General features: G+C 40.6%; 1 protein-coding gene across 38 annotated transcripts in view; it reads right to left on the reverse strand.

Annotated features, from left to right (window-relative positions):
* HECW1 (HECT, C2 and WW domain containing E3 ubiquitin protein ligase 1) overlaps positions 1-20,047 on the reverse strand; it is a 216,469-nt gene that overhangs the window by 86,852 nt on the left and 109,570 nt on the right. For all 38 annotated transcript variants that reach the window (XR_014943461.1, XR_004306356.2, XR_004306357.2 and 35 more), the window contains one exon: positions 13,276-13,370. Coding sequence is in view for 33 of the 38 variants with exons in the window: in XM_085539863.1 (XP_085395989.1) it covers positions 13,276-13,370 (95 nt within the window). In the remaining 5 variants the exon portion in view is untranslated. The remainder of the gene's footprint in view (positions 1-13,275; positions 13,371-20,047) is intronic.

Consider the following 20,047-nt stretch of genomic DNA (forward strand, 5'->3'; position numbering starts at 1 on the left):
CTTCCCTTCCCTTCCCTTCCCTTCCCTTCCCTTCCCTTCCCTTCCCTTCCTATTTCTCTTTCAATCTCTTTTTTTCTCTCTTTCTTTTTTTCTCTCTTTTTTTCTCTCTTTCTCTTTCTTTCTCTTCCTCTCTTTCTCTCTCTCTCTCTTTCTTTCTCTCTTAATCTCTCTTTCTCTTTCTTTCTCTCTCTCTACTTTCTCTCTCTCTCTCCTCATTCTCTCTCTCTCTTTCTCTTTCTCTCCCTCTCTTTCTTTCCCTATTTCTCTCTTTCTCTCTTTCTTTCTTTCTCTCTTTCATTCTCTCTCTTTCTTTCTTATTTCTCTCTTTCTCTCTTGCTTTCTCCCTTTCTCTCTTGCTTTCACACTTTCTTTCTTTCTTTCTTTCTTTCTTTCTTTCTTTCTTTCTTTCTTTCTTTCTTTCTTTCTTTCTTTCTTTCTTTCTTTCTTTCTTTTTCTTTCTTTTTCTTTCTTTTTCTTTCTTTCTTTCCTGCTTTCATTCCTTCCTTCTTTCTTCCTTCCTTCCTTGCTTTCTTGCTTTCTCTCTTGCTTTCTATCGTTCTCTCTTGCTTTCTTTCTCTCTTGCTTTCTCTCTTTCTCTTTCTTTCTATCATTCTCTCTTGCTTTCTCTCCTTCTCTCTTGCTTTCTCTCTCTCTTTCGTTCTTTCTTTGTCACTTTCTCTTTTTTCTTTCTTTCTTTCTTTCTTTCTCTCTTTCTCTCTTTCTTTCTTTCTTTCTTTCTTTCTTTCTTTCTTTCTTTCTTTCTTTCTTTCTCTCTCTCTTTCTTTCTTTCTCTCTTTCTTTCTCTCTTGCTTTCTTTTTCTCTCTTTCTCTCTTTCTCTCTTTCTTTCTTTCTTTCTTTCTTTCTTTCTTTCTTTCTTTCTTTCTTTCTTTCTTTCTTTCTTTCTTTCTTTCTTTCTTTCTCTCTCTCTCTCTTTCTTTCTTTCCTTCTTTCTTTCTCTCTTTCTCTTTCTCTCTTTCTCTCTCTCTTTCTCTCTTTCTCTTTCTTTCAATCATTCTCTCTTGCTTTCTATCTTTCTCTCTTGCTTTCTCTCCTTCTCTCTTGCTTTCTCTCTTTCTCTCTCTCGTTCTTTCTTTCTCACTTTCTCTCTTTCTCTCTCTCGTTCTTTCTTTCTTTCTCACTTTCTCTCTCTCTCTCTTTCTCTCGTTCTTTCTTTCTCACTTTCTCTTTTTTCTTTCTTTCTTTCTCTCTTGCTTTCTCTCTTGCTTTCTTTCTCTTTCTCTCTTTCTGTCTTTCTCTTTCTGTCTTTCTCTTTCTTTCTCCCCTTCTTTCTTTCTCTTTCTTTCTCTTTCTTTCTTTCTTTCTCCTCTTCTTTCTTTTCTCTTTCTTTCTTTCTTTCTTTCTTTCTTTCTTTCTTTCTTTCTTTCTTTCTTTCTTTCTTTCTTTCTTTCTCTCTCTCTCTTTCTTTCTTTCTTTCTTTCTTTCTTTCTTTCTTTCTTTCTTTCTTTCTTTCTTTCTTTCTTTCTTTCTTTCTTTCTCCCCTTCTTTCTTTCTCTCTTGCTTTCTCTCTTGCTTTCTTTCTCTTTCTCTCTTTCTGTCTTTCTCTCTTTCTTTCTCCCCTTCTTTCTTTCTCTTTCTTTCTCCTCTTCTTTCTTTCTCTTTCTTTCTCTCTTTCTCTCTTTCTTTCTTTCTTTCTCTCTTTCTCTCTTTCTCTCTTTCTCTCTTTCTTTCTTTCTTTCTTTCTTTCTTTCTTTCTTTCTTTCTTTCTTTCTTTCTTTCTTTCTTTCTTTCTTTCTTTCTTTCTTTCTTTCTTTCTTTCTTTCTTTCTTTTTTCATTTAAAGTGCTACAAATCCTTTCAGCAGATTCTAGATAATGAACCCTGGAAGTTAAACTAAGTTACAGGACAAAGTTGCTGTTTAGTGCTATCAGTATTAATGCAAAGTCCTCTAGAAGGCAATTATCAAAATGTTTATGCCAAAAGGACAGTCAGTGTCTCCAAACTGGCATGAATATACTTCATACTTCCCATGTCAGTAGAAAGCTGTTCTAACATAACAAGAAGCTAAAAGAGGGATGTTATGAGCAACCACTTTCAATTAAAACAAAATCATGGACTGAGGCAACAAATCTGAACCTTTCACAGAGTCCATTATCTTTTTCTTCCTAAATTTTATTAGATTCCCCTTTTTCATTGTTTTAACATTTCTGCCTAAAAAATGTCAGCTATCCTTTGGCAGTAGTGGAAAAGCTTTGATTAGAGACTTTGATCTTCCTACAGTCTTTGAAATTCCATTTAAATAAATTCTTAGATTTTCAAATATTTGGACAGTTGTATGAGCATGTGAGATAGGATTTAATATGTGCTTTCTGGGTTGAACACTGGATTACATCTAAGTGACTGTAATTTTTTCATGGTATGTAGCAAACTTTTTGAGACGAGCTTTCTGCAACATAACTCACCAAGCACCCATTTTGGCTCTCTGTGCTATCTGACATCAGAGGGCCTTTAAGCACTAACAAGTCTCTCAGCAAGTTTATAGCAGTCCAAAGAATGCCAGTAGTTTACACCCTACTGTGAAAAATGTTCTTTTACAGAAACACAGGGTTCTTTCCCACTGTCCTTACCTCTGCTCTAGTTAGCTGGGAAGAAGGTTCCTTGAAGTTGCTAAATAACTTGGTGTTCCCAAGAGCTACCATTATCCACAACCAAAACAAAACAACAAAAAACGAACAAAAAATTAAGAAAATCTGGGTTTAAGATCAGATTAACATCAGGTAGCAGCCTAATGCACAACAGGATCACGCCTGTAAACTTAACAGGTCTGTACACAGAGTATTAATGTGCTTAAGCACCCTTACAGCAAATAACTGCATATAACAACCTCCAAAGAACAGCTAATATAGCCTCTACAGCACTGGGAGCTTCATCATTTATAAGCAAAACAAGACCAGTAAGCACTGTTTCAATCCCATAATTCAGCAAAAAATTTGCACCTTTAACTGTAGAAATCTCAAGAAAGTCTTCTATTTTACTGTGAACTAAAAACATGTCACTAACACCTTTTCTTTTTGAAGGCATATATGGCGGAAATACCCTAAAATACAATGCATCCATGATGTCTTTACAAGATGGAAAACAATGTTAGAGTGCAGTTTGTTGCTTCAAGGCAAGCTTTAGAAACTTGTTGCACTTCTGATGTAGTTTGGCTGGGACAACAACATAGAAGAGTAATGCTCACGTGTGTGGGAGACACCTATATCATTCAGTTGAGCTATATTTGAGGAAATAGTCTTGCTATCAAGGAGTCTGGATGGGGACTCTGGTCAATCATCCTTCAAGCCATAAAAAAGCAGCAATGCAGTGGACAATGCCCATTCTTCTGAATGAATGCCCCAAATAGCAATTCACTGTGAATACCATTATTTTCATAAGTGAATTATAGACTTTTTACTTTCAGCCTTGGATACTACTTTAGGCAAAATAGAAATGACTACAGAGATTTAATAAGAAGAGAAGTATCTTTGCTACTTCAAATGTCCCTCAGTCTTGCTGAATTACTAATAAAACATTGCACCCCATAGAGCATTTCTTTTTTTTACCCACGATGGTACAGAAAGAATAAAGCTTAAAAGCAAAAAAAACCAAAAACTCATTCTTTTACAGTATCTACAGTTTCTTAATGTAGCCTCATTCAAGCTCAGTGTTTTGGGTGATACATCTGACCCAGTGGAAAGTGACTATACTGTTTCAGTAAACTCATGGTCTTCTCTTTTCTAATTGCCTTCCTTTTCATATTTGATTACTGCAGCTGAGTAGCCACTATTTTGTTTTCCTTAGCTTACTGCTTTGTATAGCAGCAAGCTTTAAAGAGTCAACAGCTTTCTGCAGTGAAGTGTGGGAAAACTTATTGTAATCAAACTGTCACAGATTAACTCATGTTAGAAGGGACTTCCTGAAGTCATCTGGTCCAACCTTTAAGTTAAAATCAGGATCAATCTAGAGGCTGGTCAGGGCCCTGTCCAGTTTTGGTCTGATCCTACAAACTTCTTAGGCAATCTGTCCTGATGGATAACTCCTCTCACAAGGAAGAAGTATTCCAGAAATTTAATAAGAATTTCCCTTGTTGCAATTTGTGCATATTGCCTGCTGTGTTTTCACCATGCTCAATGGGAAGAGCATGCCTCCTGCTTCCCTACAGATTCCCATTGTGTAGTTAAAGGCACCACCAATACCCCATGTAAGACTCCTTAAGACTGCACAAATCTAGCTCTATCTCTCTTGCTCCTCATATATAACAACAATGACTAATCTGAAAGATAAAGAAAATAGGGGTTGTATTCATCCCAAAAAATGACTATGATGGGATGTTATGGCAAAGACATTTGGAGGACACAACTTTTACACATTCCAACTTCTGATAACAGCTGAGTTAAAAACAGAAATCTGGGTACCACAGCTTCATGAAACATTTGCTGCATACCAGATGCAAAAGACTTTTGAATGTAAAATGATTAAATATGACAGATGAATTAAAGAAGGAAGTAATAAGACATAATAACAGAATAAAGAAGGAAGTAATAAGACAGAATAACAGAAGGAAGTAATAAGACATGCAGACAATTACTATGGCTATCATGTGACCATAACAAAAGATACTGGAAAGTAAGTGGCGAGGAGACACCAGACACGTATTGAACCCATTAACTAAGCAATGGTTTGTGTAATGACCTTCTTGGTGCTGCTGAAATAAAATCACTCCAGTTCCCCAACCATCAAGCTTTTAATATCTTCAGTACAGCTCTGTGCTGTACTGTAAGTCTGCTAATTAAACCACTCTGTGTCCACATTTAGAAGTTCATAAAGGACCATACTCAGTAAGGTTGAAGCGGCTTTTTTAAAAAAATTTTATTATTTTATATGCTGTGGCCAGTGATACTGAGGGATGGATCACAAGCTCCACAATCAGTGCTACTTAACTGTGGTCCACAACAGTGCAAGAAGTTGACAATGTTTTAATGCAGACAAACAAGTGGTGTCTTTAACCCTGCCTTCTGTTCTGCCCCCGCTTTCCTCCACATTCCTGCACAACCTCATATTCAGAGTAGCACAGTAGGAAAAACTCATTTTGCTTAATAATTAATTTAATTAATTTAACAGATATTAGTTCTCTTAAGCAAGCTCTTCCCTGTTTAAAACCAGGGCAGTGCCAGAAGTGCGAAATAAAACAGATTTTAAAGTTACCAGGTGCACAAGGATGGTACCACAAGGTACCCCTGCAACTTCCACTTCTGATCACTCAGTTATACTTCAGTGCACTGCACAGGGCAGGCACCTGAACTGCCTTGTTTGTCTTGGCACACAGTGAAGAAGAAGAATCTGAAGAATCCTTGGATATACTCATGCTATATGCAAATGATTTAGTGCAGAAAAAGCACCACAGGGTATCTTGGGCCCATTTCCCCTGTCTTTCAAAATCTTTCTGATTTCTGGTACCAAAGTTGTGTTTGTTGCTTGTGTTTGAAACTTCAATCTTTAACTGCAGAGATCCAATACACTATGCCTCATCTTTCATATGAAGAGATCAGGAAATTAGAAAGAATACAAAATTTTAAATATATAAATGTGCTTGAAAGCAGATATTCCTCCTGCCTCAGAACAATAAAAAAGGTCAAACTTTCATGTTGTGATTTACAGGTTGCTGCTCAGGAAATCAATGCTGATGATCGCAAATAATATTATTGTTTGTTCTTCCTCTGCTCAGTTTGTCATTGTTAAGCAATAAAACCTGAGCACATACCTCTCTCATAAGTGGTGTCAGTCTATGATAACATAAACTAGTGGTAATAATGGTTTGAACCACACTGAGCTGAAGAAGTTGATATCAAGATAAAAGGGAAAAAGCCACAAGGCACTCAGAACTGCATCACTTATCACTTGTTTAGCTACTGACATATCTGAAATGTGTCCTAATTCAAATAGAGTTTGAAGTGATTGTACTTGCTTATTCTATTTTGTTTCTAAAGACTCTGCTAATTTGGAAGAAAAAATCCTAAACTTCTCCTGTAAAAGCAATGAAATTTCAGCATTTGCTCCACACCTTTAATGAATCAGGACCATAAAAGCCAGTATTATTGAAAAGTACTCAGAAGAGGCCTCAGTGCAAATGAGTTTTCTTAATCAGTGCTAATTAGGATATAGAAAATCATAACCAAAAATGTAATTACATTGAACTACAGGCTCAACTGTGCAACTATTAGAAGGCTGCTCTTGTGATTAAGTATGCTAGAACATAACAGAGCATTGCTAGATCAGGCTGTAAAACACTACCATGGTTTTATAATGAAATAAAACAGAAGGGAAGGAATGAATTCATGACATTTTTCAACTGTAATAAATGTGTTGAGGGTTGTTCTCACACTAAAAATAATTCTATTTGTATCAAAGGAATTCAAATTCTGCCTGGAAAATCTGTTCTCCAAACACCTGTTAATGAACCATTGCTTCATGTAACAGCTATCATATCACTTTGGTGTTCTGCACCCTGGTACCCAATCCTCAAGTACAGATTTAGGTAGATACTACAATATGAAGTCTTGACAACAATAGACTACAAATGAAAATCTGTCTGGACTGTTCCTAACCATCTCCTTGCTCTCTGTAAGGGAAACGGTTGATCACAGCCTGAGCCTCTAATTAACCACCCGAGGCAAGCAATGAGTCAGCTGTGGGAGCACAAGTGAAGGTAATTCAGCTGTGCTCCTGGAAGGGGTGGAGATTGGCTCTCCTAGATCCCATTTAAGGGCTGACCACCCTTAAATGTACTAAGGTAGCATCTTTTTCTGGAGATTGCTTCTTTTTGGAGTTTTTTGTGGTGAGCCTCAACATAGGCAAGCATCCATCTTGACTGAAAGCCTCAGCATTGGTGAGTCTTTGCTTAGATATCCTCTGGCTATATATTTACTCTAATTACAACTATACCCTTGTATTATTCCAACTGTACACTCTCTATTTTTACCATCAGCTCTTGAGAACCATTCAAGACAAGTATAAACTGAGCATAAATAGGGCCATGTAACATGAAAGTGCTAATATTTCCCGTATGCACAGTAAAATCTTTCCTGTTCCTTTCTAAGAGACGCTAATATACTTTCAGTTACTTCTCATGAGCCATTACAGCTACTTAACTCCAGACACCATGAAATTGTGATGAAGTTGCTCCCTGTGTATTTACAGAAAACCAATGACACATACAGCTTCTTGTTAAATTGCTTAAGTAACTTCGCAGTAAATTTTATTTCTTTAAATCCGAAGACTTATGTTCTCATGCTGTATTACATATTTAGTGTCAGCCTACAACAGTGACAATGTATGAACACATGAGGTGGGAGGAGTGTGCTCAGCATTGCTAGAACTGTGAATACAAAAACATCAGAAGAAAACAAAAATGTGCAGATACTTTCAACAGATCAGAAGCATATGCAAATAACCTTCCCACAGTTTATGGATGAGGTTTTTTTCAGTATTATTCAACTTTAATCAATAGAATGTATTCTCTTACAATAGTTTTTTTCTTAGCTTACATACTCTGTCAGACCCTCCTTTACAATGCAAAGAGACTACCTTGGCAGAGAGACCTTTGTTTTTCATTTCTGTAATCTACTCTGCATTCCATGTGAGCAAGTATTGCCAGTTCCAATCATTCCCTCTGTTGCTTTGCCTTTAATTTTTTGTTTCTGATTGACTCCATCTCCTTTACAGGAAATCAAGAGTTGTATACAGGGATATACTGAACGAAGTGCTACTCCTCACCTTGCATTAAAAGGCAGCTGCAACTGGGAGTGCCTCTGGCTACTTCATAACTCAAGGTAATGGAAGAGGACTTTTTTGTTAATTCCTGACAGGTACTGAGTCACCTAACCAGACCCCAAACCTCCAGAAATGATGCTCCTGGTCCCAGAATTGACACAACTCACACTTGTTAAAGACACCTAGCTTTCATTCCTTGCTGATTAATCACCAATAATTAGGATTTACAAACAAAAGATCAGCAGCCTGATTTTGTTTTCCATAATATTTTGTTTTGTTTATAAACTGTAACTGCTGAGCAGTGCAGTAGCCTCTATAAGTTGCTGATACCTCTCCTGTTTCTTAAAGTATAATTATTCTTAAACTCTCAAAATCAAACTGTTGGAATTATTAGATGTAATGAAGCGCCAGAAACACAAGTGATCTTAAAATTCACCTATCACAGAATAAGGCATGAAGTGAAAAAGAACACACAGCTGAGATTTTAAATCCAGTCTTTGGAAAGAAGAGAAAGGTAGCTGCTCTTACATGTACACTATTATAAAATATTGGCTTGTAACACATCTGTGAAAATAAGGCAGAACACTTCATAATCAATCAATTTGCTATGCCCAGCTGAGGCAGCATTTCCACATAAGTACAACACAGAGAAGGTCTGTTCCGATTATTAGCTTCAATTTACAAAGCTTTCCCCGTGATGCTAAGTGTATTTGATGAGAGGCATCATGATCTATGAGACAAAAATGGTGGCAAGAAAGCTCCAGAGATTTGATCAGCTGTGATTATTTGCATCTAATACAGCTAGAGAGCATTTCCAGTTTTGCGAAGACATTTGTCCTGAGGCTAAAACATCAATTCTCCACTTATTGTCTTTTAATTGTGATGTCTCCAATTTATCTTTTTAGGTGATAAACTCTTAGGGGAAAAGATTGTCCTTTTCATTCAGTATACTGCTCTTGTGCCTGCCTTATTTTACACCAAAAGAGCTGTGCTCAGGTTAAATCATTTTCGTAATAACAGATTCCCCCCCATAGCAAGATGTATCTTTCCTATTGCTAGAATTAATTGCTGTAACTTGTTTTTCTACAACAATATCTGATGTAAAGATGAATTCAAGGTTGCATTGTAAGTAACAGAAGAGAAGCAAATACAAGAATGTTCCAGATGCCATAAAAATATTCTTTTCTACTAAGGAAGCTGTTTGGCTCACCCATACCATAGTAATGCTTATGCTTTACAAGTACAAACTAACATGTACAAACCTGCTTTATGGATGTCACTTGTCCAAGTTGTTCCTTTCTGCCATGATTACATTGTCCTAAATTCACATTTAGCTTTCACTGTGTCCAAACTGGTCAAAGCATACAGCTCATGGTTCTCAGATATTTAAGCTTGATGATTCATAAGTGATAAAATGTGACAGGACTTTTCACTGACAAATGAACTGCAGGGCATCCTAGTCAGCAGGCAAGCAGTTCAGATAACTGGGTTAGAGTGTAAGGAGATAAATTCAAATGGAGCAGAACATTCATAATATAAGGAAGGTGAGATGCTACTCAGCCTAAAACATCACTGGTGCTATACAAAGATATCCAGCTAATGGCAATGTTTTGTTTTTTTTTTTTCTTCCCCCTTTGAAAGCAACTTTTCTTTTAACTGTCTGTTAAATACTGCCTCAGCAGCATATGAACAAGAATGGCAACCACTTCTGGCCCCCAGCATAACTGTTTCCAACTTCTTTTGTCATTTTAGTTGCAACTAAGCACAGACAGTGTGGGATTTTTTGATGGTTTTATATTATGGTGTTAGGATCCTGCTGGTTTTTCTGCCTGCAAGGCTCACTGGCAGGATTGGATGCACAGCAGGTGGCCACCCTGCCAGCTGCTGCCAGAATCATGCCAAGACTCAAACAGAACCTGCCTGGGTGGCTGCAGATGCAGATGAGTCTGTGGTAGCAGGGAAAGTGCTGACCCCAGAATGTCACCTGTTCCTACATGCTGCTTTTCTCAGGACACCTGCTCCTGATCTTTTTCACAAGCTATGCCAAATGAGGTTTGTTTTTGGCAAGCATATAAAGTCTTGCTCCCTCTGCCCCTCTAGTGAAAGCTGAGTTTCAGGGTGAATTTGTGATGCCATTACTACATTGGTAAAAACTTACCCCCTTCTAGGCAATGGGCTTTAAAAAATCCTTCAGTGTCTATACTCACAGAAGGATCTCTATGAGATTTTCTCCCTACAAAGCTTCTATTTCTGACAGAACTCTAAGGTCCCATAGTCACTGGTAAAACTCACACTGATTGCACAGGGTAAGTTTTCAGGCACAGACCAGAGGATTCCCTCTTTGAGCTGAAAATATGCGTAAGAACCTGTTCCAGGATCTGAAGTCCCTGCTCTGCAGCTAGGCCATGCCAGCTTGAGAAGCAAGGCTTCGACTGGTGATGTGAGAAATGCCATGCGTGGAATCCCAGGGCAGTGCTCAGAACCACTGGAGCAATGAAAACAACTGAGGGATGTGATGCATCCAGTTTGATCACAGAGGGTCCAGAATGTCAGATCTCACTAGTGTAAGGAGCCTCAGGCCCTCAGACAAGCTATGTGCATGGCACTATGCAGTCAGCACTTAGCTGATCATACTGAGGAACACAAGAAATAAAGCAATCTATCACCTCGCTGCTCAGCCACGCTTAGCTTATCAATTCAAAAAACAGAAGAGAATTAGCTGCTCCTCAGTATACTTTCCTGTGGAGTGACTGCAAAGAGATGGGGAGGGGCTCAGTGACAGGGATAAGGAAAGCTATTCTGTGCTGTCTAGCAGGTGGTGAATGAGCATAGTCAAGTACAAACCAGAAGAGTTGCTACTTCTTAAGGAAAAGAACTTTCTGATAATTTCCCCAAGCCATTATTTGGAAAAAGTGTATTTTAAAACAGATAGGGCAGGTCATTTTGTGATTTCTTTAACCTGTGCTATTAGTGAAATCATAGTCAAAAGAAGTGCAACCACATACAGGCACTCACCAAGTATAATCACCAGTATTTCAGTCCCACTGTCAGCCTATGCAAAGGCACATGAAAGCCCAGAAAAAAGGTAGGGCTGAGCAAATCCTTTCTTTTCCTCATCTATTCAGTTAGGATAACAGCATTTTTGAATGGTGTAGAATGCTGTCAAACTTTCAGATACTTTAGTAATGAGGGCTACACACGCACTGCAAAGAGCCAGATGATGACAGTCAGCTGGGACTGGAGACTGAAAGACCATGCTTAACTAAAAGTCTTCACACATGCAAGAATCAGCCCATTATTTTTCTGTTCAGTCATACCCGACTTTTCACATCTTGGCTTGAATTTTTCTCTTGTGCTCGTAGAGCAGGGTCACCCAGGTTAACACTGCATAATCTTGGTTACTATTCCTTTCTTCTTTTTTTTTTTTTCACTGCTTCATATTTGCCTTACAATGCACCAAATATTTATGTCATTCAGCGAACAACGGAAAGAAAACAACAGAGAAATCAATGATGCATCTACAACACTGCTGGCCTCTCTGATCTGCAAAGACAACCGACAAAGCCAGACTAGCCTGCAACCCAGAAAGGCAAAAAATATCAGAGAAAGATGTGAAAAGAATGCTACTCCCAAGGACAATGGTTTGACCCTCACATAGAACAGTAATGTGACACTACTTAGCACTGCATTTTGTTTTTTCAGTCATATACAGCATACTTAGCTGAAGACCATAACTAGTGTTTCATTTTTCATTTGATCTCTGTGAAGTATTTTACTAAACTGTAATCTTCTTTTAAACACAAAACCTCTTCAGCTGAAAGTGAATGTCTGTTTCATTTTATTTCACATATATGAGCAATGACCTCAACTGAAGAAGTTGGGAAGATTATGTATCTTAGCACAAAGTGCAGGTTGTCTGACATTCTTCTACTAACTTAAACATACTGTCAATAGTTAATAAAGAAACATTAACCCTTCCACACTAAACCGGACAAATCAACTTACATAGTTTAAACTCAGGTCTGAGAAATAGATGCGAATAATGAAAAATAAATATCCTAACCTCTCAGCCTACTGGTATTCACTGCTTTGGTTGGCTGGCTGGGTTTCAGAGAAGACTTGGACTGAATCAGTGACATAGACAGTCCCCCATAAACTGATGGCAATCAAGAAATAAATGGCAAGGTCTGAGTCAACAAAACACTACATGCTGCAGACTATAAAGTGCTTTTCAGCATCCCATAAAATGAAGATGTCCAAGGGAATGTCATGATGTTCCTCTGACCACAGCTGAAAAGAATTCCCCAGGATCCAGAAGTGGTGAATGGACTCATTCTGAGCATGTGAGGAAGGTGTATCAATACACAGGTGCCTTTCATTACTACCAGACACATCAACCGCTACTGAGCATACAGTTTCCAGCTGTTGTTTGCATCAAAAGAAGGTAAACAACAAAAAGTCTCTACATGCATCAAGGGAGAAAAAAACGTAATCCTTTCCAACCCAGATGCAATCAGACAGTCAATATATAGCATGTAAGACTTTTCGGCCTTTCTAGAGTTATTAACTTGGGACCATTCCAAAAAAACCCACAACACAACACCAAATAAATCCATACCAACAAATCAACAACAGAAAAAAACACCCCCAAAACTTTTAGAAGTTAAGCTTCAGGAATGTTCACTGAAACCTACATACAACAATGCGTAAGACTGACCTTTCCTTAGCTCAACTTCCAAAGTAAACAACATCAAGACTCATCCTTCTCTAATGCTAGTTGGACTAGAATTCCTTAGTTCATTCAGGTCTCTTCAAAGATAAGTCTAGCAGGCAAAGTCTGTCAACAAGGCCAGATAATCTCTGGCATTCAGCAAGTCTCTCTTTTAAAAAATGCCCACTCCCAGGGTCACTGAATTTTCAAAAACAAGACAAGGTATGCAACTTCTTAGAGCCAAGTGAGATACAGAGCTTTGCTAAGCTCTAGCAAATCAAAATTGCTCTCAATGAAGCCTCAGCCTGTCAAAAATGATTTTCAGTACTTCGATAGATCAGGGCCTCAATGCTCACTTCTTGTCATTGATGTTGGCTCAGATACAGTGCCATGAAAACATTCATGCCATGGTTTTGTAAAACGCACCTAAGAAAACTGCACTTCTTTTCTCAGCATTTATCGTACTTACAATCCAAGGATCCCTAATAGTTGAGAGATTTTAATCAAGTCTCACAGTACTCAGTAGACAGAAGACAAGAAAAAGAGATACAGCTAGGACATGGGACTGACCCCAGATCACAGAAGTTATCTGTGACAGTTTGAGAGCAGAATCTAAGTTCTTCTGGCTTATAAATACATATCTAAACTGAAAGAATACTCATTCCTCTTAAAAGCAAATATCCTGTTTTATTTTCATACATTATTATACAAAGTTGGCAAAGAAAGCAAGGCACAGAACAGTGATGATAGGGAAAATAAACAGAAAAAAAAAAAGAAAAAAGGCTAGCATAACTTACGGGAGCTGCATTGTTTTTCACTGTGATGCTTGGAGTTGTGGCTCGTAGTGCCCCACTCACACCGTGATAGTATTTGAAGCATATCTTTGTTTCAGCTGAAAAAGATAATTATTTTGGATTAGAAAAATTGCCAGGGAGAAGTTGTACAATTGGTTGCAGCAGATAAGCATGACATGGTTCACTCAAAAGGCTGGCAAACAGCTGAACTTGAACCATGAGAGTGGTTCATCTCTGACTGGTAGGCACAACCTCCTGACTATGATCTTCTGCTTACTGGAGTGACATTTACAATTCAACTCCTATGACCTGAAACAGTTTAAATCTCAACCCAATTACTACAGGCAAGCTTCAGAATACATGATTGTTATTGTTTGGCTATGCTGCAAAGAATTTCAGATACATCAAACACAAGCACAGGAAGTAAGAAACCTCTTAGGACAACATGACTGCATAACTGATCACTGACAGGTTTCACCAAATCAATTTGTTTTGGTCCTGGTTAGAGCAAAAATGTATAGCTGGCTGAAGGCTGCTTCCAGGAAAAATGTGGAGACCCAGACAGAGGTCACATGTTCACATAAAAGGAAGGCTGCTGCTAAGAAAAATGTGGAGACTCAGATTGAGGTCCTAAAACAACATGCTAGTGCTTATGTCTCTGGTTGTAGTGAGAGCCAGAGCCTGGCCACTGAAGTGCTACGTGAGGGAGACAGCACTTGTGTAAGAAGTGCAACCAGCTAAATGACTTACTCAGTATTGTGGCTGACCTGAAGGAGGAGGTGGAGAGGCTGAGAAGCATAAAGGAATGTGAGACAGAGATTGATTGGTAGTGCCAAACCCTATTGGCCCCAACATCTTGCCAGCCAGCTGAGGCTTCACATGAAACACATCACCCTCTGCTGCCTTGCAAACAGGTGATAGAAGGGAACTGGCAGGCAGACAGTGTTCCTCCTTTCATGAGGCCCCTGACCTCTCCTTCCCCTACCAACATGTGGTGAAGAACTGGGGGGTGTGGGGCAGTGGCAAAAGGCCCATGCTCAGCAATGAAGGCACCCCCTCCCAGAGATTTCTGTTGGATGGACATATGCTCTGCTGGGTGAAACACTGGCTGAATAACCTGGCTCAAACAGTTGTGGTCAATGGAATTAAATCCAGCTGGCAGCCAGTCAGAAGTGGTGTCCCCCAGGGTCAGTACTGGGTCTGCTTCTATTTAACATGTTTATTAATGATCTTGATGAAGGAATTGAGTGCACCCTCAGTAAGTTTGCAGACAACACCAAGCTGGGAGGAAGTGTTAATCTGCTTGAGGGGAGAAAGGCACTACATATGGACCTGGATAAACAGTGTGAGTTTCAATAGGGCCAAATGCCAGGTCCTGTATTTTGGTTACAACAACCTCAGGCAACCCTACAGGCTTGGGGAGGAGTGGCTGGAAAGCTGCCTGATCAAAAGGGACCTTAGCGGACTGACAGACAGTCAGCTGAATATGAGCCAGCAGTGTGCCCATGTGGCCAAGAAGGCCAATGGCATCCTGGCTTGTATCAGGAATGGTATGGTGAGCAGGACTAGGGAAGTCATCCTGCCCCTGTACTTGGCACTGCTGAGGCCTCACTTCAAGTACTGTATTCAGTTTTGGGCATTTCAGTACAGAAAGAACATTGAGGTTCTGGAGCAGGTCCAAAGAAGGGCAACAAGGCTTGTGAAGGGCTTGGAGAATCAGCCCTACAAGGAGAGGCTAAGGAAGCTGGGGCTGTTTAGTCTGGGGAAAAGGAGGCTGAGAAGAGACCTTATTGCTCTCTTCCAGTATCTGAAAGGTGCTTACAGTGAGAATGGGGCTGGTCTCTTCTCACTGGTGACAGGATGAGGGGAAATGGCCTCAAGTTGTGCCAGGGTAGGTTTATGATGGATACCAGGAAAAACTTGTTTACTTGATGGGATTGTTAAGCACTGGAATAGGCTCCCTAGGGAGGTGGTTGAGTCACCATCCCTGGATGCGTTTAAAAACTGGATGTGGTGCTCAGGGATGTGATTTAGTGGAGGGTTGTTAGAGTTAGGGTAGTATGGTTAGTTTATGATTGGACTTGATGATCTTTAAGTTCTTTTCCAACCTGAGCAATTCTTTGATTCTATACATGTATTATCTGCTTTGCCAGTAAGTACATAAAAGCATTTTTCAGAAACAGTGTAGTATCATAAGACCTCGCCTTAATGTATTTCCACTGACCTAGAAGTATGTGGATTAGTTGAGAAACACAAACAAGACCATGATCTTGGACTTACGGCATTGCTTTTGTAAAATACATTGATAGTCAGATAAATACATCAAGTAAAATCCATTTCAGTAACTGTATTGAGGCACAGAAGAAGTGAAATCACCTTTTTCAGGAAGGATATTTTCAACCAGGTTCTCTGTTAGTTCCTAACTACAAATAAATATCACTTGCTAGGATTCTCCATAATCCAACCCTCTAACTCTCCTGGACTGAGTGACCTGCCAGAGCACATACTGGCTTCCTACCTGCCTACAGACTTGAATTTTCCTTCAGAGCAAACTAGGATGTGAACTGGCTTGTAAAGATATGAGTGTGGCATCTGAAAGATGACTGTTTAAATGAACACAATGTTAACATCTTGCAGTTTGAGCAGGGGGGAAATGGAAATCTTCAGCAGATGCAGAGAATCATAGAATAGCTTGGGTTTGAAGGGCCCTTAAAGACCATCCAGTTCCAACCTCTATGCCACGGACTAGATCAGGTTGCCTAGGATCCCATCCAACTTGGCCTTGAATGCTTCCAGCGATGGAGCATCCACAGGTTCTCTGGGCAACCTGATCCTGTGCCTTACTAACCTCTGAGTAAAATATTTTCCACTAAATCTGTCTTCCCTCTATTGTGTTCTTACTATCTGCCCATGTAAAAAGTCTGCCTCTCTCATGATTTTAAGCTCCCTTTAAGTACTGTAAGGCCACAATGAAGTTTCCCAAGAGCCTTCCCTTCTCCAAGCTGAACAAGCCCAGGTCCCTCAGCCTTTCTTTGTAGAAGAGGAGCACTGATCATCTTTGTGGCCACCTTTATGCATCTGAAGGTGCTTTTCACAATCAGGTTCTCCTGGACACAACTGTCCATAGAATGACAACAAAGCTCACTGTAATTATGGTCTCATACTGTGCAACCTACTTTAGGGAACCTGCTTTAGTAGGGGAGTTGGACTAGATGATTTCCAGAGGTGAGGCACCTTCCAATCTCTGTGTTTCAACCAGAGAGCCAGTATAGTGCATTCTCCAAACACACAGCACAGGACAACCAGACACACATATCTGCTCCCCCAGTGAATTCAAACACACGTCTACCACTACCAACAGATGCAAACATTCAGCCTGTTTATTTTGCAGCACTTCACCAAAAAGCAGAACAGGATGCAAAGCCCAACAGACCCACCACACAAGGATCCATGGCCCATCCCAGGGTTGGACAACAACCTGAACAAAGTTCGGCAAATTCTAGAGAATTCAGAAACCATCTGAAATATAGACAAGGCAGTGATATAAATTACCCTGGATATTATCTGTATAGGTGGTAACTACAAGGATGGTAACAAATGTACAGAAGATATAAGTAAAAGGGGAACTCACCAGTGATGATGCTTTAGCTGAAGGAGCTGGGGCAATCTTCGCTGGCAAGCAGTCACCAAGAGATGCTGCCTCAGTGAGGGTCAGCCCTTAAATGAGGTCTCAGAGGAGGTGGAGTCGAGCTCCACCCCTTCCGGGAGCACAGCTACATTACTCTCACCTGTGCTCCCGCAGCTGACCCAACACTTGCCCCAGCTAATTAATCAGTGGTTCATGCTGTGATTACCAATCTCCCATACACTCCACCCCTTCACAGAGTGAACCAATGATTAGGTGAGTTTTCCCCTATTACAGAGACCCGACACGACGCTGATACAATCTCCCGTTTCACTGAATGTTGATGTTATTCAGATGATGATGATTGGATGGGTATTCACGATCTTCCATGGGCCAGTGCTTCATAGATGTTACTGGAAACAAGCCATCTTAAGGTGCAAGTCTATCTGCATTTCATCAGTCCAATGGAATTGTTCTTTGATGGTCCTAGAGGCTTAGAATCTTAGGGAGAATGATACAAATGCTTCAAAAGTACCAGGAGAGGAAGATCCGCCCTCCAGGGCAAGATACAGGCTGTATTCTTATCTTGTGTCAATACTTCTGCTTGTACTGGATTATGTCCTGGACTCCGATACCATACCCTCTGGCCAGATATCTGTGGCTGTATAACTATATCTGGCACCAGAGGAGGAGTCTTGATCTGCCATAGGGACATGATAGGTGTCCCTTTAGCAATAAAGACTGGAGTACTGACCATGATGTCAGCAGGCCATGTACCTATCACCGAGGGGGTGACTGAACCTCCCACCTCCAATAATCTCCCTCAAGGTGCAAGTAGGCCATACCACTTGGGTCCTACCTGCACCTTCTAGGGCCAATTTATCTTAAGGATTCCCGGTTCTAAATTCTCAGGGGCACAGAGCAGAAGATTATTTTCATTACCAACCTTCGGTTTTACCTCATTATCAGTACCTGTAATTTGGATCCTAAGAGGGGAGGCCCATATAGTTTGTAACATTTTCAGGGCACTGGTTCTGCCATCTCGAGGTCTTTCATTCAGGTCCCGCAGGGTTTCATATAATCTTTTCGTCCACCCCTGCAGGGACTGAGAGTCTGTCTTCAGGGCAGCCTTAAGGAAACCATTATAGCGTTCAATAAGGCCTGCCCCTGTTGGGTTATATGGCAGGTGGAATCGCCATTCAATGTTGTTTTCTTCTGCCCAGTGCTGTATCATCGCTCCAGTAAAGTGAGTCCCTTGGTCACTCTCGATAACTTGAGGTGTCCTGTATGCAGACATCAGTTTAGTAAGCGCCTTAATTGTGTATGCTTGATTTGCCTTTGGTACGGGATAGGCTTGCAGCAGTCCACTTACAGTGTCAACGCAGTCAGGGCATATCTCGCCCCCTCAGACTGAGGGAGGGGCCCAATGTAATCAACCTGCCATCTCTGAAGAGGACTATATCCTCCAGCAATGTGGGATGTTGTTTCAGGCAACGGTCTTGGTCTCATCTTTGAGCAAGCATCGCAATCCTGACATGCTTGGTCGATGTCAGATAGTTGTACAGGCAGCCCCCATGCTTTAGCAGCCACCCACATTATCTTCTGTCCAGCATGCTGTAGCTTCTGATGCAACCAACGGGCAACATTTTCGGATTGTGAGTTCTCAATCCATCGGATTTGGGCCACTGTGTCAGCTTTATCGTTTCCTGGTGACTGCAGAGGTTGATGACCAGAGACATGGTAGACACATACTGTCCTGTGTTTGACTGTATTCCAAATGTCTACCCACAAGTCTTTACCCCAGATCGGTTGGGCGTGGATAGTCCATTCCTGGGTAGCCCACTGCGTAATCCACAGAGTAAGCCCCCGGTACACAGCCCAACTATCTGTACAGATGTTCAGGACACCGTCACCAGGTTCTTTAGTTATAACCGTCCACACGGCTTGCAATTCTGCCCATTGGCTGCTCTGACCATCCCCCTCATCAAACCAGATGGTCTCAGTAGAGGGATGGTATGCTATTGCTCGCCACATGCTTGGGTTGCCTCTGCTGGACCCATTCGTATACCAGGCATCTTCAGGAACAGGATATCTTCCTTCCTGAACAGGACTCTTCTCTGGTGGAGCAACCATCGGTTCTTTTGGTGTATCACTGTGATACGTCACTGGGCCTAGGATTTTCTGTAGTTCTTCTTTAAGTGGAGATGAAGACAGACTGCTTCTCTGGCTTAGATAGGCGACCCATCATGCTACCATTTGTGCTTGGGCCACCCCTGTCTTAGGAAGGTGAGTCAAATCTCTCACCCACCCCTGGATTGGTAATGTAGTTTTAACTATGACGTCTGCTGTTTGTGTTATCAGCTCTACCGCTTGCAATGCCTAATAGGCAGCCAATAACTGTTTCTCAATCATGCTATATCTTTCTTCTGCTCTGTGCCAAACCTGAGACCAGAATCCAATGGGGGGTTCGAACAGAACTCTGGCGTTGTCACAGGCCCCAGCCAAAACCATCCTGGGCAACATGAACATCTAGTTCAGCTGAGAGGGTTGGATCAAATATACCCAATGCCTGAGCTTGTTTAACTGCCAGTTTTGCCTGTTGGAAAGAATCCTGTTCTACCTTCCCCCAATTCCATGATTGACCCTTCTTTGTAAGCTTATACAATAGCCTCAATAGTTGAGCTAAATGAGGTATAAAGGAGCACCAAAACCCCAATATACCCAAGAATTCTTGCAACTGTTTTGATGTTGTAGGAACTGGAAACACTTGGACTTTATCTACTACCGCACTGGGTAGTACTTTGGTTTTCCCGGACCAAATTACTCCCAGGAATTTCACAGATAACCCCGGACCTTGCACCTTCTGTGGGTTTATAGCCCACCCTCTTTTCTGCAGATAAGCTGTCAACAAATCTGCCTCTTGTCTCACCGCCTCTAATGAATCGGACATGAATCGGTCATCAATATAATAATATAAATTGACATTATTTGGCTTTTCCCACTTAGCCAGATCACGCGCCACTAAATTATGACAAAAAGTAGGCGAATGCACGTACCCTTGGGGTAGGACCTGGAAAGTCCATTGCCTCCCTTCCCATGTAAATGCAAACTGATCTTGTGATTCTTCATTGATTGGAATACTGAAGAATG

This window comes from Coturnix japonica, chromosome 2, assembly GCF_054131305.1.
Source record: "Coturnix japonica strain WE chromosome 2, WE-NBRP24, whole genome shotgun sequence".
Taxonomy (NCBI): domain Eukaryota; kingdom Metazoa; phylum Chordata; class Aves; order Galliformes; family Phasianidae; genus Coturnix; species Coturnix japonica.